Genomic DNA, 27,178 nt, shown 5'->3' with positions numbered 1-27,178 from the left:
AAGTGATTCCATCTAGTGAGATATAAAGGAAAACAGAGAATCTATTATTTAGTAACGTATAAAGGAAAAGTGGGGGAGCGGCGCGAGGAAGAAAATGGCCGACAAGGCAACGGTAAAAGGGCAGGGACGTCTAGTAAGATTCATGTTTTGGAAGAAAGAAATGTGAAATCCGTGTTAGGTTTCGTAGAAGCAGACGGGAAGTATTAATAAAACGATCGTGTTGTTGTTTTTTTTTGGTGGTGTGTTTAAGTAAAATATTACCAGAGTAGTCTATTGTATTTGTGTATTAATTTATTGTTTAAAAAAGAGTTCGCGGGCCGTGTGTAGGAATAAAAGGGCTCGCTAGAGGTAAACATAAATTGTGTTAGTTTACGTTTATTTTTTATCATTTAATTATGTATATATAATAAATGTGCAAGTGATTTTATTGAAAATACACTATTTGGAACTTTTCTAATAGTGTATAAGTCTGGCAAAATTTCGTACGTGACAAATTCATCGATCAGTAGAATAAGTTTATGTTAGCCACTTGTGGCCATCTACGGATACATTTAAAAGGTATCCTATTATCCTTGTCCTTTTAATTTCTCGATTTTTAATATTGGCTTTGTATTTTTTATGAATTTAATATATTTTATTGACAAAATACTAGAGAATCCTATTAAAAAATCTCGAACAATGAGTTTATCTGACGTATGTTAAATCATGGAAGCAATGAAATTTAAAGGGATCGATTTGTCAACAAGTCGATGAAAGTGCGCGCACCCGACAATCTTGATCGTAATTCTTTTTCATTTTATTATTATTATTATACAATTTGAATATTTTGTTGTATTATTTTATCTAATTATTTAGAAATATAGAAATATTTTTACTTTCAAATACCTGTAAATATGTAAATGTGTTTCATTTTGTATAATGTTAAGAAGTACTAGGTATCACTTAGTCATCATTTTAAAATTCTTGAAATTATTTTTATAAGAATTTTTATATCACAATTTTTTAATGCATAGAATTATTTTTTTTATTGCTAAAAATGTATCTTAAAAAAAATTAACTTAAAAAATTACTTTGTTTTGTATGTTATATTATTTCACCATGATAAATATTAAATTTATAAATATTTTTTTTTTCTTATTTTCAGATATAGTCAGCTTGAAAAAAGATAAAATTTATAATATTTTACAATGGCAGTTAGGTAGTTTTAACAGTTTGCTCAGTGCTTTTTTTGAATATTGAGCATATTCCTATCAAACTGAAAATGTAAAGGAAATAATCATAATGAAGCCACAGAAAAAGGCAACAGTTGCCCGGAAGGCAACAAAAATCCCAACAATTGCTAAAAAACGTCGCTCATTTTTAGAGAAATCTATATCTGATATAAGGAAAGAGAAAAAATCTAAGAAACTTGAAAAAGGAGAAGATGCAAAAAAGAAAATAGAAAGTGATAAGAAGAAATCAGAAAAAGCAGAAGAAAAAAAGAAAGTAGAAGATAAGAAAAAAATTGAAGAAAAGCGAAAAGAAAAACCTGAAAAAGTGGATGAAAAAAAAAAGTATATAAAAGATTATGAAAAAAAGTGTGAGAAAGTTGAAGAAAAAAAATTAGATAAAACAGATGAAAAAATCACAGATGAGTGTACTTATGATAGTACAGAAAAAAAGAAAGTACAAAAAATAGAAGAAAAAATAAAATTGGAAAAACAAGCTATGGAAAATAAGAGAAAATTTGAAAAAATAGAGGAAAAAAAGAAAAGTGCAAAATTTGATGATGAGAATATAGAAGATCAAACAAAACTTTTAAATGTTACAGAAGAAAAAGATTTACATGAAGAAAAAATAGATATCATTTGTTCCATTTCTAAGAAAAAATTTAAAGACGAAAAAAAGAAAGATTCAAAATTAATAAAGCCTGATATCAAGGAAAATATGAAAATATCTGTGATAAAAGATAAAAAATCAGAACGTAAGAAACTTCTTGACAAAGGTACAATAAATACTAAAACTTCTTTAGCACGAACTAAAAAAGATTCTAAGACAAAATCATTACAAAAAAAAGGTATCTCAAGAAAGACTGTTTTAACAAAAAAGTCACATTTATCAGTAGTTCAAAAATTTGTAGACAAAAAAATTAAGTTAAACAGATTGGTAAAAGATGAAGAAATGTCTGTAAGTGAAGAAGATGAAGCAATGAAAAGAACAAAAAGAAAAAATGTTAATATTTCTAAAAATAAAATTATGCAAGAGAAAAAACCAAAGTTAGGAAAACATATGAAAGCTAAATTGCCTTCAAAAACTAATAAAATAAATTCTACATTAAAAAAAGATGATAAATTAAAAACATTTGTGGAAAAAGTTATATCTAAGAAAAAAATAGATACAAAAGAAACAGAAAAATTATTAGCTGAACATAAAAAAATCATGAACAAAGATGAATTAAATGAAGAAACACATACAACAGACATAAAAAGTGAATTAGAAGAAGATAAAGATGTTGATAAAAGTGAAAAAGAAGAACAAGCACAATTAAAATCACAAGATATAAAAAAAATTGTTAAATGTGCTCCAAAAATAAATAAAAAAATAATAAAAAAGAAAACTGTAAAAGTACAAATGGAAAATAATAACCAATTGATTTCTTCTTCAGAAGAAACATCTTCTGAAGAATCTAATAAACAAATCAAGATTTGTGAAGATAATTCAAATGATAATGTTTCTTCTAAACAAGAGCAAATTGATAGTGAAAATATAATTGATACAGATTTAAAGGATGAGCCAATTAATGGAGATAATGTAAGTAGTAATGCATTATTATCAGAGTCAGAGGATGAAAGTGATGATGAAACCAAAAAAAATAGACAGAAAGAAATTAAGAGAAAAGAAAGAGCTAATTCACCATCAGAGAGTGAACGTATTAGAAGAATGAGATTGTTTGGATTTTGGAATGGACCAAAACGACATAGAGTAGCTTCTTTGAATGCATTAGCCAAAGTTCATTGCTTATATGAAAATGAAACTGGAGGAGTTTATCTTGGTGGTTTTTGTAAACCAAGACCTGAAAAAGAAAAACAAAAGAAAACTAAAGAGGAAAAAGAAGAACAAGTTCGTAAAGAAAAAGAAAAGAAATTAGAAACAAAAACAGAAGAAAATATACCAAAAAGAAAACTTAGAAATGTACCAGGATTACGTGGAAAACATTGGGATATGTTAGAAAGTTCTTCATCTTCAACTTCTTCTGATGATGAATGTGAACGTGATAAAAATATGGAACATAGCAAGAAAAAAATTATTAAACGAAGAAAAAAAAATGAAGAAGTAATGGATCTGAAAGATATGGTTGTTTGTAAAAGGATGGCAAGTCTTAATGCTACAGCTATTCTAGCTGCTTCCTATTCGGATGAAAAAAATCGTTGTGGTAGTAGTTTTGATTCTTCTAGTGAATCAGAAGTGGAAATTATTAAAAAACGTAAACAAAATGATTCTGATATTGAAAAAAGAAAGTCAAGACAAAATTCAGAACAAGATGAAGTTCTAAAACCATCTAATAAACTTGTTATTGTTAATCAAGATACAGATGTTACTATTACTGGTATTTTATTCAATTTTATTAATTTTTTATATTTATTATTAAAATAAATATTATATATATTTTATTAATTTTATTTAAGGTGTTTATGTTAATCAAACTCGATCTACACATCATGAAGGTTTTTGCAGTATTGCTGGTATGCAATATAGAATAAGTTCAACAAGTCATACTCAAACTGCAGCTACTGCAGTTGCTACTGAACTTCATGACCAGGTTTGTTACTTATACATTTAAATAATTTTTTTTAATTTTAAAAACATTATTAAATTATATAAACAACATTAAATATGCATTTATATTTTTTGAAAAAGCAAAAATTGGAACAACCTTGCAAATCATACACACCATTGGGAGCATTATCTTCTATGCAACCACCAGGTAGTCAGAATAATCATTCAAATATGTCACCTCGCAGACATTCTGCATTTTCAGCACCACATCAACATGGTGGTAATTATGTTTTTTTATTATAATTATTTAATAAATAAATATTTAGAAATTAAATATTTTAGAAATTAAATTAAATAAAAATAAAAGTTCGCGTTTGCAAAAAAAAAAAAATAAGAAAATATATATGTAAAAAATAAGTAATATAATATAAATATAATTAGGATATTATCAGCCGGCTGGACCACTGATACAACATCCACCAACTTTACCACCTATTAAGGGACCTCCTCCAGAACCAACACCTACACCTCCACAGAATTCTGAAGGTTCAGATGATTTAGTTGCAACTTCTACAACTTCTGGGGGAACCAACAGTACAGGTATATTTATACAGGGTGCGATATTTAAATATTTTTATTATTTAGAAATTTTATAAAAAATCTTCAAAATAAATTAACACTATTTAAAGGATATTATATGACATTAAGAAAATTTCTTTTTTAATATAAACTTCATTTTATATTAAAATAATATTATATTAAAAATCTTTTAATATAATTTTCAATGAAATTTTAAGATTTTATATTTTTTATTTGTCTTAAGATTATAAATTTATTTCGAAAAAGTCAATTCATAAAATTGCGAAAAACTATAATTAATAACAACTATAATTAAGATATCACATGTTTTTAGATTTTTAAAATTTAATTAAATTTTTTAAAAATTTAATTAAAAAAAAATCATTTGATTCTTAGAGAATTTTTTCATTGATAAATTTCAATCATTTCAGCTTTACTTTTGTATTTTTGATTATTTAATTAAAACTGATTAAATTTTGTATATATAATAGTTTAAAATAATTAAAAAAAAAATATTATTTTTAAAAAAAATTTAATTATTTTCAATTTTTTCCATAATTAAAAAACTTATAATTAATATCTATTAAGTACCATTTTTTTTTGCTTAATTAAATAATTTTTAATCATTTTTATTGTTTTAAAATCTTGTTTAAAATTTTTTTTTATTAAATTAATAAAATTATATAATTAAAAATCTATATATTAAATTATAGTCTTCAAATTTTTTATTAGCAATCTAAAAAATTTATTAGCAATCATTTTTTTAAAAGTTTCAAAAATATATATTAATATTAATATATTAATATATATTTTATTCATAAAATTATTTTATAAATAAATAACAATAATATTTTATTTTTATTAATTCTTCAATGTTTAAAATTTTTATAATTTTTAATTTTCTATTCATTAAAATATTTTTATTAATTTTATGATTATACAATACATTTTTTAATATTATAATATTATAATAATTATATTAATTAATTATAATATTGTATTCTATATTTTTAAGATAAAATGAAAAAATAGCCATGTTATAAATAAAAAAATAATTTATTAAATTGATAAATATAAAAAAAAAATTTTATAGAAAAGATAAAAAATGATACAATTTGAATTATGTTACAATTTTTATGATAACATCGGATTTCTCATATATATTTTTTTTTATTGCAATGCTGATTTCAGAGTATTGACAGTATAATTATAAAAATAATCAAAATAAAATATTACAAATTGTTTTCTTAGAAACTAATAAAAATATTAGTTTCTTTGTTTTAATTAAATGAAGATTTAGATTTTAAATCGAATTCTTTACTTATATATTAGTTCTTTATTATTTGGATATTATAATATATATATATATATAAATATTAAATATTTATTTAAATTATTCTTTTTATTATAAATATAATATATAAATATATATATTATATTATATATATATATATAATAATATATATATTATATTATATATATATAATAAATATATATATATATATATTATAAATATAAATATAATTATAATATATTCTAAAAAAAAAAAAAAAAATTGAAAATAGAATTTAAATCAAAAAATAAAAATAAAAGAAAAAAATCAAAATAATGTTTTTATGTTTTTGATACTTATTAAATCTTTTTAAATATTTTTTCAAATATTTCGTAATTAATGAAATAATGCATAATTAATGCATAAATAGTATGTTATTTTTACATTTCTTAAATAGAAATTATAAAAGTTTTAATAAATGTTTAGGAATTAAGAACATCGTTTTGAAGATCTAACAAAATGACAATATTTTTTTTATTAAGTAAGAAAAAATTAATATTTTGCATAAGAAAATCGCTTTAAGGAAATTTGAAGAAAATAAAAGATTACTTATTCTTGTGCTTTTTATTTACAGAGAGAAATAAATAAATCAATATATTTATATAAGTTTCTAAGAAAATAGATTGTAATTTTTTATTTGAATCATTCTATATATGGTATATATAATGTGTTACTTCAAATACTGTATAATTCTAAGTGTTAATATATATTGATATAACATAAATTATATTTGAAGAATTTATTCTAGAATCCAAAACAAATATAAAAATTGATATACAACATCAGTTGATGCTTATTTATAAGTAATTTAATCGATTTTAATCGAAAGTATATTTTTATTTTGTACAAAATTAAATTATTTATAATTTGAAAAATAATGGAAAGTTTTGCATGTCAACTTTTATTTTTCTCTAGAAACAGTTTTTAAATTTTTTAATTTTAATATTTTATATAATAATCATCTTTTCTTATATAACAAGAAGTATGGGTGGTCTATAGCATATAGTATCTATTACTTTTAAAATAAAAATATTATTTATTTTAATTTCATGGGTATAATATGGCAATATTAGAATAAATATATAATAGGAATAATATTTTTTTTTCTATTTATGATTTTTAATGATGAATAAAAATTGCCTTTCCTAGTAATATTTAAATTATTAATATAAATATAATTAACAAATATTTGTTTGATAATTTAGAATATGATTTTTGTTTTTGATAATTAATATTTTTTGCAAATATTATGCAAAAATAATTTTGGGTGAATAAATTTAAATTTGATACAAATTTAGAAAATAAAATATAAATGAAATATATATAAATGTATAAATAAAATAAAATATAAATAAAAAATAAAATTATGACTTTGTAAATATTTTTAATTTGTTCATTTACTGTTATGAGTATTATTTGATATATTCATTTTAAAATGTCAATAAAATATTTATTTAAAAATATTAAGAAAAAGAATATTAAAAATATATTTGAGAAAAAATAAAAAATAAAAATTTCAAAGTTTTTATTGTATTTCAATAATTTTATTAGAAATTATTTTTATCAGATCTTAAATCTGAAAGAAAGAAGAAAAAAGTTTTTTCACTATTAGAAAATAATCATACAATTTTGATTTTTTCATTTCATCCTAATGCATATATAAAACTTTTTGCAAAGTTTTTATCACTATTAGAAAGTATATGTAAGTTTTTTTATCGATAACTAAAAATAAATTAATAAATTTTTAATAATATTAATTTTGTTACTAATCTTATTAAATACAAAATATGTTTTTTTATTTAATGTTAGAATGGAAACATTTTTTAGGTTTGTGTGAATTTATATAAGATATATTTAATTTAAATTATTAATTCTTTATTAATTATATTATTTTTTGATCCATACTTCTAATGATATTTAGTAATTACAATTTATAAATATTGATTAGAAGTGATTAGACTTGGCCATTTTTTGATTGACAATTCGAGAGTTAATAATGGGATTATCAAATTATCAAATTTGATTATCAAATTATTGTTTCATTTGAATGAAACGGAATATATCATTTTTTTTAATTCTTTTAAAATTTGATTCAAATCAGTTTTGAATCAGATTTATAACAATAAAAACATCTTTCGTCCTTAATTGCTATAGATCACAAATTAGGTTTCTACAAAATTAAATACTAAACGAATAATATAAATAAAAGATCAAATTTACAGATTTGGGTATGACCTGGAATCCTTATAAAAAAATCCCTTTCTCACGGATTTTAATAAATTTAAAATATATTATAGAGAGCAATATTAAAGCACTTTCCTCATCAATCTTAACAAACTTCATATATGTTCACTTTATCTTGAACTCAAATTCAAATATCTTAAAAAATATGATTGATTTGAAAAAAAAGTTTCAAACAAAAATTATTTAATGGAAAGAGATATTATGATTATGTAGTAATAATTGTTCTATTAAATTGATATGAAAAGTCATGAAGATTAATTTTAATTTTTTAAGTGAAATCATATAATTTTTATTGTACTAATCAATACAACTCGTTATTTCCTATTAAGCTATTTATTATCGAAAAATCTTTAGGAGATATTGTAACTTGAAGTTTGTAAAACTTATCATATGGAAGATAAGCAAATGGTACTTATGCTCTTCTTGTTTTTTATATGATAAGTTTTATAAATTTTAAATTACAATATATCCTAAACTAAAGATTTTTAGCTTATAAAGACATAAATAATACTTAATAGTACTTTTTTGTAAGAAATAACAAGCTACACTAATTAGTGCAATAAAAATTGTATGATTTTTTAAAAATTAAAATTGATTTAATATAGCTTTTACGTGACGAATTTGTAGAAAAATTATTAATAATTAATACTGCATAACATATCTTTTTATATCAAACAACTTTTTTCTGAAATGTTTTTTTATATCATTCATATATTTTTTTATACATTTTTTTTTATTTGAGTGATTCGAAATAATATTATATATGATGTTATTAATAACATTATTTTGAACAATTTTTTCATATGTAATTGATCTTATAATTTCTAACATATTGGTAAAGAATTTTCCATATCATATATTAAATTCTGCATATAAATATGTATATTTTTGTGTATGTGTTAGAAACGACTCTTATAGTCCGATATTAAACATTTTTATCTTTATATAAATTATAACATATCTTTATATCTTTATAAATTATAAATAAAAGAAATTAAGGTTTTTAATATATTAGAATAATCATTTTAATAATAATATTTCGATCAATAAATAATAAGAAATTATATTAATGGTTACATTTTTATGTTTTAAATTTTTGTTAATTGATGAAAATGAAAGATTTCATCCAAGTTTTAAAATCATCTTTATTAAACTGAATGATGATTATGCTAGATTAAAATGCAGTCGACACAACAGAACAATTTTTTTTTGATTATAATTTATATTATCAAATTTTTAGAAAAATTTTTATTGATATTTCTTTAGTTTTTTAATTAATAAAGACAGTAAAAAAATTTTTGATATTTATTGATATAAATAGTATGTATAATATGTAATAATAGTATGTGCAATATAATTAAAGTATAAAGAAAATTGACCTGGAAATTTTTTATAAATATAACTAAGATTACTTCTATATTTATAGAAAAAAAATTATTCAAAATATTATCATTTATGATATATTTCAAGTTTCAAAGTTCACGAAAGAATAATGTTTTGACAAGATTTTTGTCTCTTTGTAAAGAAAAAATTCTGTATCCTTATTAAAAATCATTAAAAAAAAAAATATTTAATAGATGTATGCAAACGAATAAACTTGTTTATGTTCGACAAAAAATGTTGCAAAAATTTGCTGGAAAATTGCTTATTATTAAGTAGTGAGTTTACATAATGATACAGAAAACATCTTTGTTGCTTTTATTTCTTTTACTAATAAAATCTTGTAATTTCCTGAACTTTTAATTTTTATTTATTAATTTAGAATATTCGTTTTGTCGATTTTTAATTTTGATATATATTATTTTTATGCGTTCTTATTAATGATTTGAATCAGTAAAATTTTAATTTTTATTATAATTATGAATTATGCCATTTATTCAACGAGTATGCTAAAACATATTTTCGATAATTACACAAAGAAATTTAAAAAATAGTATTTGAACAGATTTAGTTTTTCGATAAGTTACAAATTTTTAGAGCTTCATTTTGTATTTCGAATTTAACAATGATTCGAGTATAAGAATTAATAACTCAGTTAATTTTTATCCGATTTATTTCAAATTTTGGATAATGATTTCTAATATTGTTTCTTTCAGGATACAAATTAAATATTTTAATTTTAATTTTAATTTTAAGTATAAAATTTTTGATTGAATAACATACAAATTTATTATTTTTATTATCATATCGTTTGAAATTTAAACTACTTATTTATGCATAAATCTGTCATTGAAGTTAAAATTAAAATTAAAGAATGATTTAGAATTTTATATATTTTAAATTAAAATTTTATAATAATTCATAATTGATTAAAGTTATTATATAAATGAAAAAATAATATTTTATATTTTTATGTTTTAAAATTATAATAAAATGAACAATTTCAAGTGGCAACTATAGATATTGATTATGATAAATTCATTTTATCAAAGTTTTTTTTTTATTAACTTAAAATATTTACAATTAATTTCTCTTGTGGAATTATAATAGAATTATAATTAAATTCTTTGTATTGTACCATTTTTGAAATTTTTAAAAATTTAATATAAATAAAAAATATATAGATTGTTTTTAATAAATATATAGATTATCAATTTTTATATATGAAAAAGGATTTAAATGCACAATAAAATTTTTTATTTATGAGAAAGAATCTAACAACAGTATGATTTGTAGAATAATAAAAAATAATTGAGTTATACTTTATTTTATACATGTTAATTTAAATTTAAGAAACAGAACTATTTTCCAAAATTTGATATAATAGTTAATTTAAAAAATATTAGAAATAAGAAAAGAATTTTTGAACAATAATTAAAATATAAAATAGTTTTTAAGATATCATAAAGATATGAGAGTAAACGAAAATATTTTTTAAATTTTTAATTTTTAAAAATTATATCTAAATACAACATAATATATACTATATATTATATGTTTATAATGGCTCATAAAACATTCGAACATTATTTTATATATTTTATATTTATATAGAAAAATTTATTTAGTTCAAAAATTTTGATTTTAATAAAATAAACTTTTTATATATGTAGAACATAATCGATTTTCTTTGTCGACGAGAAATCTTTTTTAAAGGGTGAAATCAATCGTAAGTTATTAATATATTTTTCAATTTTTAATACAAATTCATCTGAGAATTTTTTTACTGATAAAGCAGAGTGATAGAGCATTAAATTCTGTACAATTTTTAATTAAAAATTTTGTCTGTATTGTCTGACATCAAATTATATTTATTATATTTAAAAAAATGAAAATTCATTGAAACTTTGAGCATGATTTCATCCCTTTAAAATGACATTTCTTTAAAAAAGAAATTACTTCATATACAATCTATCGTTGTACAATTATGAAATTTCGTTAAAAATAAAAAATTATTAATGAATATTTTATTTAAAAAATAAAAAAAAATATTACAAATCATTTTTTTAAAAATTATAGCAAATATCGATTAATTTTTTTTCTTTTTATTTTAATGATACAAGAGAATTGATGTCTTAAAATATAGATAAGAGATTTGTCTGTGACAATTGTAAAAAAGAGTACGAGGGTTTCTTTATTATTGAAAATTTTTTATAAATTTTCACGAATTATGAAGATTTCTTGAAAACTAAATTTGTTTGAAATTTTTGAATAATCGTTATTTTATATATAACTAAAAAGTTATGACGAAAGAAAAATTTAAAAGCAGACCAAAACCAAGGTGTCAAAGAGATTAATTAAAATAGATTTATTTTAAAATGAAATCCATTTTAATAGGCATTCAATGAATGTTTATTGATACTCGTTTTTCAATTCAAATCGAAAATTCGAAAAAATCAAGCTATTTAAATTGTTTCGATCTATTCGATTTTTTTAAATACTCGGCTTAATTATTCAAATTGAATAAATTATTATTATTATTATTTTTTAATATCTTTCAATTTAATAAGTGTGGCGCATAATTATTACGAGTTAAAGAAGAGCTAATGATAAAAATTTTAATTTAAATCGAAAAGATTTATATAAAAATTATGCAAATTGCACTTATTTTTTGCATCAAAAACTATCATAAAATAATAATATCATAATACAAATTATATATATATATATATAATATTTATAATTTTAATAAAATATAATTTAATCATCGTTATAATTTTTCTGTAAAATAATTTCAATGATTTTTGATTAAAATATCAAATAATTTTAACTTTGCTTTCAGTTAATACATAATTTGTTTTTTTTTTTTTTTTTTAGGAGGTGGATTTTATAGGGCATATTGTCCTCAATACTATGGTACACCACCACAATACGCAGATCTGTGTTATCCACCTACGTATTCCCATCCTCATGCTCATCCACCGCCTTATTATAAATATGCACCAACTTATAGAAGGTAAAACATTTTAACCATATTATTTTTATATGTGTCATTTTGATAAAATTACGATGATTAATTTTGATAATGTATTGTAAAAAAAGGTACTTTTTCAGGCAGTATTATGGATATCAGGAATCCGGTGGAGGCGGCGGTCCTGGTAGTGGTGCTACTGCAGGTGGTCCAGCAGTTGTTGATTACCAGCCACCCCCACCGCCGCCAGGTGAATACCCTTTGCCTCCATACTACGGAGGATATCCTCCACCTCCACCACCACCTCCACCTCCACCAAATCCGGCATATTTGCATTCTCAGGGAAGACCTTTTGTAGATCGTGAGTATCTATTTATCAAATTATATGATCATAATCATTTACATAAAATAATCCTGTTGGATTAATTTCGTTATCCTTTTATAAAGTCAGTATAAATTATTAAAACTTATGATTGATTTGCTATTAAGTTTATTTATTATTATTCAATTACGGTATAAACTTGAAAATAATAATTATATTGAAGAAAAGAAATAATAAAAAAATAAAATATATTTATTTCGATGATAAAATTAAATTCGTTAACTTACCGACTGAGCTCTTTTCCGATTAATCTTAATTTTAATGGATTTGAAATATATCGTAAATAACTTCATTTTCAGTAACTTTCCCTTTTCTATACAATAACGGCAATTGAATTTAGTTTTCGAGTTATTTGCAAAAAAATTTTTAATACTATATCATTAAATTCTACCTATATCGCCATTGCCAAGGGTAACTGATTAATTAATTTATATTAATAATAATTAGTAATATGTATGTGTACAATGAAACGAACTTTTCTATTTCCTTATGGATTAGAATGAGAGATTTTTAAAATTAATGTATATATATGTGTATATATAGTAATCTAATCATCAGAAATTTTCATTGTGATTTCGATCGCCTAAGAGCGATGTAATTCCAAGGGCTCGATCATCAATCGATACAAAATTTAGAGAAAAGAGTGGATTTTAGGTTTAAAATTTTTTAACTTCAAATATTATTTATTATTTTCTAAGATATTAATAAAAATTTTCGATGTTATATATTGAAAACTGTATTTAGGTACTAATATAATAATCTTCGCATATATAATTTGTCGAATAGCCAATAATATTTAACTATATCGTTTTAGTATTTATAGGGTGTTTCATCAAAATTCATCAAAAATCTAATCATTCAAGAAATTAAACCAAACTACGATGTTCGGTATAAATGAAAGTAGAAAAAAAAACGAGTTTGCAGGTAAAAACATTCCATACAAATATGTCAATTGTTATGTTGGTTTCGAATAAAAAAGATATTGGTTAGGTTAATGTAATGGATATTACATTAGGTTAGGTATATTGGTTAGGTTAGAATTTAAAAGTAGTCCCCGCGTGATTTTTTTCATAAAAGCAATTAAAGATTTTACACGGGATGTCTTGTAAATGTTGAGATCGATTATTAAACATTCGACAATGATGATTTCTATAGCAAAGACGATTGTATTGTAATCATGTCTGTATAGGCAGAAAATAATATATTGAAAATTATTCATTAATGCGAATAATCAGAAATTAATAAATAACCAAAACTAAAATTTTATATTTTATTTCTTCTTTCTATAGGTCTCTATAAGTTCCATCATTTTTCAAAATTTCGTGTTGATCGAGGCCACCGAAGCTTTTCAAAACTTTATTCGCCCAAGGATGTTGTCTTATATTATAAAAAAGAAAATTCATGGATAGATACTAAGTATAATGATGATTTTGTTCACGTTACACGTTTAAACAGTTGTATGATCGCATACACGTGCTGCTACGAACGCATGTGCATAATTCAATTTAATAGTATCGTTTTTTTTTTTTATATAAAAAATAATTCAAATTGGAGGGAGGAGGAAGATAGTCGATGGATTCATTATTAAATTTTACGAAACAACGATGGATTAAATAAATTACGATAATATTTAATGAAATATCAAATAATTTGTTTGTAGATGCAGCCTTCCAGGGTTGCCCATGCCCGATGCAGTCTTGTCCAAAAAACGTGGATACTGGGCCCCTTATTGGTAATGGTAAGGGAGCGCCAGTGGTATCGGGGCCCGGTCTGTCATTGCCGCCCAGTGCTTTGGTGGGTCCGCCCTCGCCGGCGAGGGGGCTAGCCGGGCTAGCGCCGCCTCACGGTGCCAATGCCTGGGATACGGATCGCGTCCAACTTAACACTCATCGCAACCTGAATCAGAACCAACCGTCGGTCCCTCCGTCTCACAATCTAGTCGGTGGACATAATCACCCGCGAAATTCGGATTGTAAGAATAAGGTTTGTGTTATGTTCGAAGTACTTTATAAGTTTATATCGCTATCTTATCAATTTTATCACGATGCTATATTATTCTTGTAATTCAATCACTTAATCATTTACTGTTCTACAAATTATTATATTTCCTGTACTCACATAATACTTCTTCCACGGCAATACAGTTTTATTGGTAAAGAACGGTATTTTAACAGATTTTCGAAAGTGAAAATTTTTTTAATTTTAATATTATATAAAGATCCGTATTTTGAAAAGTGAAGTTGCGAGAAGTATGCTCTATATTTTAAAATGATATATAAATATTTCACAATCTCTTAAACGTTATTTATAAAAATGATTTTAAACGTAATCGTGACACAACACGTGTATTGTATGTAAGATCCGCACATGATGATGTGCAGAAAATTATATTGTATATATATATATATATTTATAATAACAATTTTCTTAATTAATAATTTATTTATATTATATTGGAGAATTATTATTTTGTAATATATATAAGGATAAAAGTTTTCATACATTTTCATACATCTTACAAGAGAATTTTGATTTTAGTGAAAATTTGTGTATGAGGAAATTATAATAGAAAAACTGTTTTTTTGATGGAAAATTTCTTTAAGGATGAAATTTCATTTTTCATATTTTCAATAGAATTTTGTTTAGGAATGAAAAGTTATGTTTAAAAAAAACGAAAAAAGTAATTGAAACTTTGAGCATTAAATTTACTTTAAAATAAATTCCGCTTGATATTCCGCTAAAAAAATTGTTTAAAGAAAAAATTATGTTTTATATGCTCATAAGTTTTATTAAAAGTAAAAATTTTTTTTTTTTAATTTTTTAATTTTTTAAAACTTTGTAAGAATATAAATATAATTTTTTTTATTGGAAAGTTATTTTAAGAAGATGAACGTTCAAAATTTTACTTTTTTTTTTTTATCAGTTTATTTAAATATAATTTTATAATGCTACGAGATGAAGCAAAAAATTTCCATGTAAAAAATATTTAATTTTTAATATTTTATTAAATTCTATTAAAAATTATATATAGTATTGAAAATTATTCAAAACATATTAAATAGTATTAAAGCATGAAATTTATTGGCATTATGCTTTTTTAATTTTAATATCATTAAAGCATTAAATACATAAAATTTACATTACTACTTGTAAAGAATATTACAATATGAAAACCATCAATTAAAAATCATTAATTACAAACAATTACAAACAAATATATATATATATACATGTAAATGATATCTCATATATTGAAAAGCTCGAATATTAATATCGAATCTTTGATGTATTAATATTCGACCATTTATTATTCTAAATGAATATCGTGTGTACTTTACATTGCGAATCGAACTCGAATCAGGAATTTTTTCGGATTTGAGCAGAATTTCGAAAATTCGAGATTCGAGACTCGAGACTTAAAGTACGATGTAAGATTCAAAATAAGATTTGAGATTCGAAAAATGATTCGAGATACTTTTCGCCCGGAATTCCGTCCGATTCAATCCGAGGATCGAGTAGTCACAGTCTGTATATTAATTACAATTTCTTTTTGAATAGCAATTAGAAAATAAATAATAATAAATTAATAAAAAAATAAAATTAGATATAAATTGAGATTTTTTTCAGTTTATTTTTTATATGCTCATGTCATAAATTGAATTATGAAATTTTCATAAATATAAAACTATAGTAATTCTATTAATTAATTAATTATATTAAGTAATTTTATAAGTTTATATAAAAAATGTATTTTAGAATCAATATTTATAACTTATAATTGTTATTTTCTTTTTAGGATGAAAAAGATTGTTCAGAAGAGAAATTACGAAAATGTGGATGTCAAAAACATGCTTGTACATCAACCTGTGAAGTCAAATTAGAAACTCTTTCACCTTCAGAAAAACTAGCAGTAACAACCTGTCCAAGTAGTAAATTCCATAATTTTAAGTTGGAAAATAATAATGTGAAATGTGAATCTTGTAGCATGGAAATGGGTGATAATTTGTCCTGTGTCGCAAATTGTAATGTAAAGTGTGAATCAGATTATAAATGCGATATCATGAAATGCGAACAATGTATGAAGGAAGGTCAAATGGCAATTCTGGAAATAGACAAAGATTCTGGAATATTACTTGATGATAAATTGGATGCAGATCCAGATGTTAAGGAAGAATTAAGTGATGTTATTGCTATTGATAGCGAAAATTGGAAAAAACCTGATTATGAACCAACTGTGCAAGAAACTATCGAAGAATCTGTGGATATTGTAAAAAAACCAGAAACAGAAGAACATCCAAAATGTCAGAAAGTAACAAAAAGAAAATTATCTTTAGATAGTTTATCTGATAGTAGAAAAAAGAGAAAAGTAAGTAAAAGGACTCTTTCTGTTGGTTCATCACAAGATTTAAATAATGATTTTTCAACAAGAATTTCTATACCAATCTTATCATTTATAAAAAAGATTGATAACAATAGCGATGAAGGAGTTTCTAAGAAAAAACAACCTAAAAGAGATAATCAAAATCAAAAACGTAAAGTAGAAAATCCAAATTGTCTTGAAAATGCAATGAAGAAGTCAAAAACTTTTAAACAAAGTACAATTAATAATATTCCAAATTGTGTAAAACATGCTGCCACTGATAATTCTATTATGGAAACTATTAATAATGTTATTCAACAAAGTTTACAAATGACACAAAAAAGAGATCGTAAAAATAAAAATATTGAAAAGTCAGAAAAGTCAAAAAAAGAAGTCAATTTATTATCAGTTGTAAAAAAATCAACCAAAAAAATTGATTTAGTAAAAGAATTGACATCAGAAAAAGTGTCGAAAGTTATTAACAAAAATAAACATTCTAAAGGTAAATCAGAAACACGAACAAAATCAAAAACATATGAGAAGAATAGATGTAAAGGAAAAGGTAAATCCAAGGCACATGAAACAAAAGCGAAAGATAATGGAAAAAAACACGAGAGTACAGCAAAATCTAAAGCATATGATATTCATGAATCAACAAAGAAGCCAGCATTGATAAAAAAGAAGCGAAAAAGTACGAAGAAACCGCCTGTCAAAAAATCTAGTTCCAAAGTTGATGATTGTTTAGTAGGAAGTGAAAGCTTAATATTAACTAGAAAAACATTTTTAAAACCTAAGTGGAGTAATGGTTGGAGTTGGGAAGGTGATCCTTTTGAAGCCAAAGTTTATCTAACGGTAATTGTATGATTGAAAGATTTTTTCAAGATGACATAAGAATATATTGAATAATTTCATTCATTTTATTATTTTATTTAGAATGAAGAATCAGCTATACGTCGATGTTATGCAAGCATGAAACATGAAAGCGGTGATATTCTAAGACCTCGTGATTGCGTTTTATTAAAAAGTGGTCCACGAAAAGCGGATTTACCATTTGTAGCAAAAATAGCCGCTTTATGGGAAAATCCAGATGATGGTTTGTTTGTTAATAAAACAGTTTTTAAAACTGTAAATTCGACGAAATAAAAAAATATTTTCTTTTCTCAGGTGAAATGATGTTTTCTTTATTGTGGTACTACAGACCTGAACATACTGAGCAAGGTAGAACTCAATATGATACCGAAGACGAAGTTTTTGCTTCACGACATCGAGATGCAAATAGTGTTGCTTGTATAGAAGATAAATGTTATATTTTGACATTTAATGAATATTGTCGGTAAGTCAATATTTTTTATCTATTAATTATTATTATATAATTTATTATAAATTATTATCTATTAATTATTATTATATTTAATGTAATTAGTATACCAGCAATGCTCTCTATTTATATTTATATCATTCAAAAGTAAATTGAAAAGATAAATATTAATTACAATATATCAATTACAATTATTTCTAGCAAACTTAATTTTTTTGCGAACAAATATATCATTTTATGTTTATTGTGTTCAATGTTATTATTTCAATTAAAATATAAATATAATAAAAAATAAAATTACATGATTCCATTTAAAAAACTCAAGATGACTTTGAATTCAATAGAAAAAAAAAATATTTTTCAAATGTATATTATCTCTGTTTTCAGTATAGATAAATTTAAATTAATAATGTTTTTTTTTTTTCATTATGATGTTTCAATAATGCGAATTGTCATAAACACCCTGTATATTTAAAAAGGATTTGTTTAATGGAAATTATTATATAATTAATAACTTATAATTAATATAATCTATAGTCTAATTTTAAATGATGCTCTAAAGATATAAAAATAAAACGTTTTTTTTTAATTAATATAATTCGCAGCGTAATCAATAATTATTTCCATATAGCAATTAAATATTTTGAAAAAAAAATAGTAGATTTTAAAAATAAGATATTATGAATATTAATATAATTTATAGGTATCGTAAAAATTTACGAAGAATCGAAGAAGGATTAGAAAGCCCCGGTTTAATAGTTCCACCGGGAGACCAACTATATCCAAGAGAAAATCGGCAGCCTCCGATACCAGTACCTTCGGATATGGTTCTCTTTTGTCGACGCGTTTACGATTATCGCGGTAAAAAACTTGTTAAAAATCCTGGATGACTCGATTTTTTATAAAGAAAAACAAATTTTGAACAAGAACCAATGGAATGCACAAAGTTTGCTGCATAAATTGAAACTGAACGTAGGTCTCCTTCAAGCATAACATATTTTGATTTTAAGAGTAAATCAATTTTTATAAATAATAATTTTGATAATTTTTGAAGCTTTACATGTTTAGGAAAATTTTTATATAGATATAGATTAATTTTGTAATGATTATTTGAATATGAATTATGTAGTATACATAGAACTTTCTATCTATATCTTATTTAATAAATTGTTATTTGAGGGATAAATTTCATTATATAAAATATTTTTATTTCTTTTTTTAAAGAAAATGGAAAGTATTAATTAAATAATTAATACATTAATTATATATAATATAAAATATAATTAAGACACAATTATAATAACATAAAAAAGTTAAATTCTTAAATTCGCTAATAAAAAGAAATAAGTAATTTCTTAAATTAATAATCTTATGAGATAAATATTGCTGCTTTATTCATTTTTAACGTTTCTAACTTACGATATGATAAAAAAATTTGAATTATTTATTAATTTCGGAAATAAAGATTTTAAAGTTTATATTTATAAATTTATAAAGATGAAGATAGCACAAAAATACATAGAATTCATTATATATTCATATGGCACCAAAAATGATATTTAAATGAATAATCAAGAATTTATATTACAATGTTATAATAGCTTGAATGATGAAAATATCATTTAATGTAAATCATATGTCAAAAAGCAGTTATGATTACTGTTTCATCAATGCATGTTTTATCGCAAATGAAACACATTTTTAGCGAGATAATAGAATTTGACAATTTTATATAGAGAGTCATATTTTTTGTGAAATAGTATTTACAACATTTAAATGAATATTTTTCACATGGAGAAATACAAATATGTATGTGCTATACATTATCATGGCTTTTTGGAGGGAACCTTCGAACAGTTTCAAAATAAAAATCAAACTGGAATATTTGACCATCTAGTAAAAATAGTAATGTATGCATTGTGTTCTATGAATAAGATAACGTGAAAGCAAATAAGAGAACACTTCCATTGTCTTGTGATAGTTCATGAGACCCATGCATACGCATTATTTTAATATACAGAAATAATATAAGTTTCATTTTTAAGAACGATCTATCGATAATAGAATGTCGAAAAATGGAATTGATCTGATTAAAATTTAACTGAAACAGTAAGCTTCGCGTACTCGAACGGTAACAAAATTTTTTTGAAAATTATAATTTAGATTTGTCAAACTGCCATATCACAGAAAATATTTAAGAATTCTTTTTATTATAAACTTATAAATATTTATTTATTTCATTCTCTCTTTTTCTTTTTTTTTTTTTTTAAGTAAAACAAAGTTTTACCGAGTACGTAGAATCATTATTATTTAAAAAAGATACGTCATTTGAATTATTTAGAATGATTATTGCATAGCATAAAGCTATTTCGTCATTATGTCAAAAAATCAAATTATCGCAATTCCTCAATTGAAAAAAATCGATTTTTTAAATAATATTTATATTCTAACCCGTCACGTACTTGTACATTTCTTACGAATATTATTATTTTATTTAACTTCTTTAAAATCACAATCTCTATTCTACTAGGGAAAAAATGTGGTTGTATAATAATCTCTTGTATCTTTATTATTTTCAGTCATATATTATTCATTAGCGCGTAGTCAATGTATCGCATCGTAGTATGCCAAAAATATATTTGTGAATTACAGAAAATCTTACGTTAGCCAATAATATAATTATATTATACAAGAGTTTATAATAATGAGTAGAAATTCTAGAAACATAATTATTTTTATTAAAATTCCAAATAAGAATATCGTCGAGGTATATTTTTGATTATTTGTTGAGTGGCGGGTGTTTTGTTAGAAATTATATTATTTAAAATTAATATATTGATGATACGATTTATTATTTAATATATTGGATATAGATATTAAGTTATTTCCGATAGAACGAAATATTATATGTAGTATAGATAGGGGAAGGGAAGAGCGCCCGTGATTGTTCCTGTCTGTGTATGCGTGTGTGCGATGCGAAAATAATAATGGCAAAAGATTGAAAAAAAAAAAAAAAAAAAATGAAAAGAAGAAAATAAGTGAAAAATGCAATATAATAAGGAACACGTTTAAAGAAAAAAAAAAAACACACATATATATATATATAAAATATTAAACCATTTTTTCATTTTTCAAAATCCTTTTACGGCAATTTAATATATTTTATATTTATTATTTTATCTATATCGATCAATTAGATATGAATATACAATAAGAAATCATGTTATTATTACCTATGTACGTGTGTACGTAGACAAAGAATTATGTAAGTATCGTCGTGCGCCGTATGCCAAAAAGAAAAAAGAAAAAAAAAAAAAAGAAACAAAAAAACACATTTTACCTTTATATCTTGTTTTATCAGTGACGATCGAGCCTAAATAAAACGATCGCAGGATGAATTAAATGCGGCGCATGTAGATGCATTATACACTGTTCTTGCGATCTTTTACAAATAGTTTTATATTCGTTTTTATCGCGTAAGTGGGATCGCATCATGTGCGACTACGGTGCACCAAAATGCATTTTATCAGAATAATCGAAATTATTCAAAAAGCGAGCCGCAACATGTAGATATCGTGTAACTCGCATTTTTGTGTAGATCTAAAACATAAGCGCGGTTTCACCGCTACGCGTCTTCGGCCGGAAGGAAAGTGAATCGATAGCTTTTCTTCGTAGCGCAAACAAAACAAATACAGATAAAATATACTTTAATGATGGTTAATGTGGGAACATTGCACAAAAAAAAAACAAAAACATTACATATCCTCTGTTCATTCAACAGTAGACAACAAATTTTTCATCGATCGTGTCCTAAAAATTTAAACATTTAAGTCGGTATAGATATGATTTATGTGTGCGAAGCTCTTCAAAGACTCGATATTCGCTTTAATCAAAATAGAACTTTATAGTTCGAAAAAAAGAATTAATGCAATGAACTCTTATTGCCATAGAGTTTGCAGATTTCTTCCCGCGGATTTTCGCGCAACCGAGAATTAAGATATCCGACTTGTCTTTGTTAATTTGATTTTTTTGTCAATTTGTATTTTGTACACAAGTATATTATTTTATATTTTCAGTATTCCAAAAATCGTATGCTTTTTTTTTTTTTTTTTAATCAGTATCTAATAGATTTATATTCAAATAGAAGAATGTTGAAACAAGTTTAAAGTTCGCAACGTGCACTTCACGATTGTATAGCATTTCGATATTCTTACAAGAATGAAATGCTCTTTTAAATACAAGATTATTAAGGGTTAGTGATATATATTTCATTCTTTTAGCGTACTTTTATGTAAAATGCCGATGACAACTTGAGATCGATGAGACCGATTTTACGGTGCTTTGTAGTATTTTTAATTTTTTTATTTATTGATGTGCTTAAACGAATAATTATGGCATAGCGACACATGGCGACGAGAATAATTTTTATTTCCGTGTATACATATTATTATTATTATATATTTAATGGTGAATATTTGAAATCAAATATCGTTTAATAGTATTTGAAATAATCTGAGTAACAATTTCAAATCAATTTTAACGTATAAAAGAGAATATATTTAAGAAATTATTGTTCAGATTATTTCTTATCAAATTTAAATAATTAATTACATACAAAAATATTGGTAATTTATTGGTTGAAGTACAATTGACATTCATATGTATACAGGGTGTTTCATGAGTCGTAAATTAGTCGCTTATTGAAAAACTTGCTATAAACTTTGCAATCGTATTCTATCATTATTTCGTATTCAATGTATTCTAACCTGCAACAGAAATCGTTCGCCAGTTTGGTACATTAATATATATACAGTTATTAAAAGTTTGTCATAAATAGATATTTTGTGGTTATTTGACTGCGTTTTTCTTTTCAATGTTCCGTGCATGAATTAATTAAAATTATGTAAATAGAATATAATAATTTAAATTTTACAGTTCAACTTTATGTAATATTGGGATAATTCATTCTGTAAGTACATATTTACTATACAGATGGTTTTGGGAATGAATAGGGTTCTATTAATCCTCGAGTTGGTACGTTGTTTTAAGCCACACAAGCATGCGTGCAAACACGGAAAATATGTCGCTGTAAACTTCCCTTAATGCACAGGAAAATCGTAAGCCACTCAAACATTACTTATTGTAATGTACATTGTAACAAAATTTTAATATTAAAATATCATTATTTATTTTCATTATTTTATTATTTATTTTTGTATTTAAATTTATATTTAATTAATTTTTTGTATTTAAGTTTATATTTAATTTGTTATTATATATTACTATTATTATTAGAGAACTGTAGATGTACAACTATTGAAAATTAAAAAAAAATATTTAATAGTATTATAATAAAAAATTGTATATTTACTTATTCGAGTAATACAGTCAAGTCAATGCGATATTTGAAATTATATTATATACTAAATTTATAATTATAAGACAATTTATAAGCTATGAAACACTCTGTCTGTTTTGATATTTTTGTTCTGCTTTCATATTGTTTGTAAAATTTATCGGCTGGGGCCAGAAGTAAAAAAAAAAAAAAAAATATTGTATGAAACGATCATTACGCGAATACTATTTTTATTACTGTTAACCAAAAACATTGTCATAGTAACAATTTCAAATTGCAAATACAAATTTATTAGTAAATATTGAACAGATAAATAATAGCGAGCGTTTCACTATTTTATTTATTTATTAAAATGGAAAAAACGTTAGACGATTAATTTAATTCTTTTAAATCTTTTTTAATAATTATAATGCGTGGCTTAATAAATACGATATAAAAAGTTAAATATAAACTGAGGAAAAATATTAAAGAAGTGGTTATGAATTTTAATATATTTAATCATATTAGAAATGTTATATATATAACAATATGTAAATGTTATGTAAATTATAATGGAAGGTAAGTATATGTTTGCCACCTATAATGTGTGGAATATGAGATAAACGATACAGTTCAAAATTATAAATGATATATGTATTTAATTTTTTGTAAATTATTCTATTATAAAATTATTCTATTAAGTATATTAAATACCATTGCTATCAGAATGTCAATTTTTTTTAGATAATGTGGACAATATATAAAAGTATATGAAATTAAATATGTTTTAAAGTTTTAAATATTTATTTTATCTTTATTTTTAATAAATATATATTTAACAAATTTAATGTATATTATATATATATATATATTTTTAATATATTTAAAAAAATTTTATCATTTAAATTAAAAATAATAAAATAAACGGTTATTTAATTTTTTTTTATCTTTTTTATTTAATTAATATTTTTAAGTTTTGACACAATGGTATATATACATCGATGGTAAAAAATACAAAAAAATATAGTGTCATTAAGTTTAAAAAGAAATGACTTTGATAAGTGAATAGATTTTTTAAAATTATCATACATTTTTTATGTGTTAGAAGTTTAAAATATTATATTTATTTATTAAAAAATAGTTAAAAATTTTATATGGATTTTATGGAACTAATATTTGAATTTAGGTTTAAAATTTTATATTTTATTTATCAATTTTATTATTTTATAAATATATTATTATATAAATATTTATATTATATAAATCTATCATTTAAGTATTTTTAAGTATTTTTTAATAAATTTAAAAGTATGAAAAAAAAGTATGAAAATCTTGAAAATTATAGATAATTAAAAAAAAATAATAATTAATTGGAAAGCGTATTTATTCTAAATTCATTAGATTTACAGAATAGTGAAAAATATATTTATTAATAATTCACATCAATTGAAAAATGTGAAATAATAAGTTACAACACATAATAATAATAAGTTGAATTCTGATCAACATCATATATATTATAATATTAATATATAGTTGAACGAGAAAATAATAATTAATTCAAACATTTTCTAAGAAAATCAATAAATGAAATTAATTTTTTTTAAATTATAATAATAGGCTTTTCATCATTGACTACTTGTTAATGATTGGAATTTTGTTTTTGTTACTAATAATACTCTATCAAAGATTGGAAATTTATTTTAATTATTATTAATTAATATTGACAATTAAAGAATTTTTTAGTTATTACCAATCAATAATTATGATGAAAAATTTTTTAGTTATTTTTGGATCATCGTCAAATTTCGATCTAACAGATTATTTTAAATTCTATCCTAACGTGAGGTTAAAATATATTAAGCAAGTTCTTATAATTATTTTTATGTTGCTCATAAATTATTAATAAATATCTAGATAATGTTAATAAAAATTAACGATGAATGAAAATAACCGAAAAATTTTTCATCATCGATATTTATTGATTAAAATAAAATTCTTCGTTCTTGATAATGTTTTTTTGATTATTTGTAATCAAAATCATTTTAAATTAATTCTTATGCCATATAAAGCATTATAATAAAAGCATAATAATAATAATTCTATAGAATATTAATATATTTGTAGGACATTTAAGGGATCAATTCTAGAAATTAAAAAATGGTACATAAAAATGTTAAGACTTATTTATCAGTTATAAGTGATTTAAATTTGCGTTAAAATAAGGCGAGAATAGAGTGCGATTCCACTTTATTTGTTTTGACCTCCAAAATTGTTTAAAGGTGTCTTACAAATATATTAACACTCTATATATGATATCCTAATGATATAGAAAATTTTAAATAAACATAATATAGAAAAATATAAACAGGAAGATTATATTAAAAATATTTGAACATTTTAAAATATAATTTAAAATAAAATTTTTATAAAAATTAAATTTAAAAAAAATTGTTTTATTATACAAGTTCCTGTTGTGTAAAAATAAAATAAATTCTATATAATAAGTATTATGTATATAATATAATTTCATGTTTCCTCAGTTGATCGAAATATTCAAATTTTAAATTTGGCCTTGGAAGAACTTTAAACAATGGAGGAATAGAATAAAGAGATAGTAATAGCATTAAATTTTACGCAGCGGAAGTTCACTGTGAGACGCCCGGAAAGAGGGAAAAAAAAGCTAAATAAAAGGCATTCCGAAAGCTCGAATTGGTCGTTTGTCGATCGCTGTAAAGTTTTAATCCGAAGCAAGAGGCCTAAGCCGAAAAGCCTAAAGTCGAGAATGTCATCACGCTCGCTCGTGCTCGCCTAGCTGTTCCTTCAGATTACATTAATTCGATTAACGAATGCCGTTTATCGTCTACGCCTCGATTCTACGAGAAAACTTTTTTTCCAATCGTCATCTTAACGATCAATCTGAAATTTGATCAAGTAATACAAGTCTTCAGCCAAAGAATAATACTTTGTAAAATTTGAATTTTTCAAAATTTTTATTATATGTTTTATTTACATTTTTTTATAATCAATTTATCAACTTTCGAATATATTTGTTTTTGTATAATAATATGCATGCATAATTTATAAAAATATTTCAACAATGATATTTGTTTTATATGAATAATTTTATATGATATTTTTTTAATTAATAGTATAATTAATTACGACAAATAATCATTTTATGATAAATCTTAATAATAATCAATATAAATAATATAAATTAAATCAAATAAAAATCAAAAATGGAGAAATATTATGATATAGTCACCATGGTTAATTGTAACATTAATTCCTTAATAGTGAATACACAAGGTTTTCTTTAGACAAATGCAAAAAGATAATAGATAGATATTCATTTACTTATTATTTATAAGTTAACAGGAGAAATCAAAATAGAAAAACAAGATCAATATTATCATAATTTTTAATTTAAATCAACATTAATTTTTTAAAGAACATTAAATGATACTTAATATCTATTGAATATAAAAAAAATAAGTAACATAATATAAAATAGTTT

At 22.4% G+C, this 27,178-nt stretch overlaps 1 protein-coding gene across 6 annotated transcripts; it reads left to right on the top strand.

The window, feature by feature from the left end:
• Positions 1-69: 69 nt before the first annotated feature.
• On the top strand, positions 70-26,762 carry LOC100865599 (uncharacterized). Of its 6 annotated transcripts, XM_012491264.3 has the most exons (14): positions 70-558; positions 653-780; positions 1,145-3,586; positions 3,666-3,799; positions 3,898-4,036; positions 4,198-4,371; positions 12,170-12,308; positions 12,395-12,624; positions 14,306-14,628; positions 16,442-17,857; positions 17,939-18,098; positions 18,170-18,338; positions 19,027-24,237; positions 26,300-26,762. In XM_012491264.3, exons 3-13 carry the CDS (start codon positions 1,282-1,284, stop codon positions 19,211-19,213), a joined length of 5,376 nt encoding a protein of 1,791 aa, XP_012346718.2. In that variant the 5' UTR covers positions 70-558; positions 653-780; positions 1,145-1,281; the 3' UTR covers positions 19,214-24,237; positions 26,300-26,762. The 6 variants fall into 6 exon arrangements, with proteins under 6 accessions (XP_012346718.2, XP_086764636.1, XP_086764635.1 ...); XM_086908510.1 differs by lacking the exon at positions 653-780 and having other exon boundaries at positions 70-348; positions 4,198-4,356; XM_086908509.1 differs by lacking the exon at positions 653-780 and having other exon boundaries at positions 70-348; positions 12,407-12,624.
• The last annotated feature ends 416 nt before the right edge of the window (positions 26,763-27,178 follow it).

Source organism: Apis florea, unplaced genomic scaffold (genome assembly GCF_048593485.1).
Source record: "Apis florea isolate Af1SG1 unplaced genomic scaffold, ASM4859348v1 contig_3078_pilon, whole genome shotgun sequence".
Classification (NCBI taxonomy): domain Eukaryota; kingdom Metazoa; phylum Arthropoda; class Insecta; order Hymenoptera; family Apidae; genus Apis; species Apis florea.
Note: the sequence above shows the minus strand (reverse complement) of the source record. Positions and strands in the feature narration are given on the sequence as shown.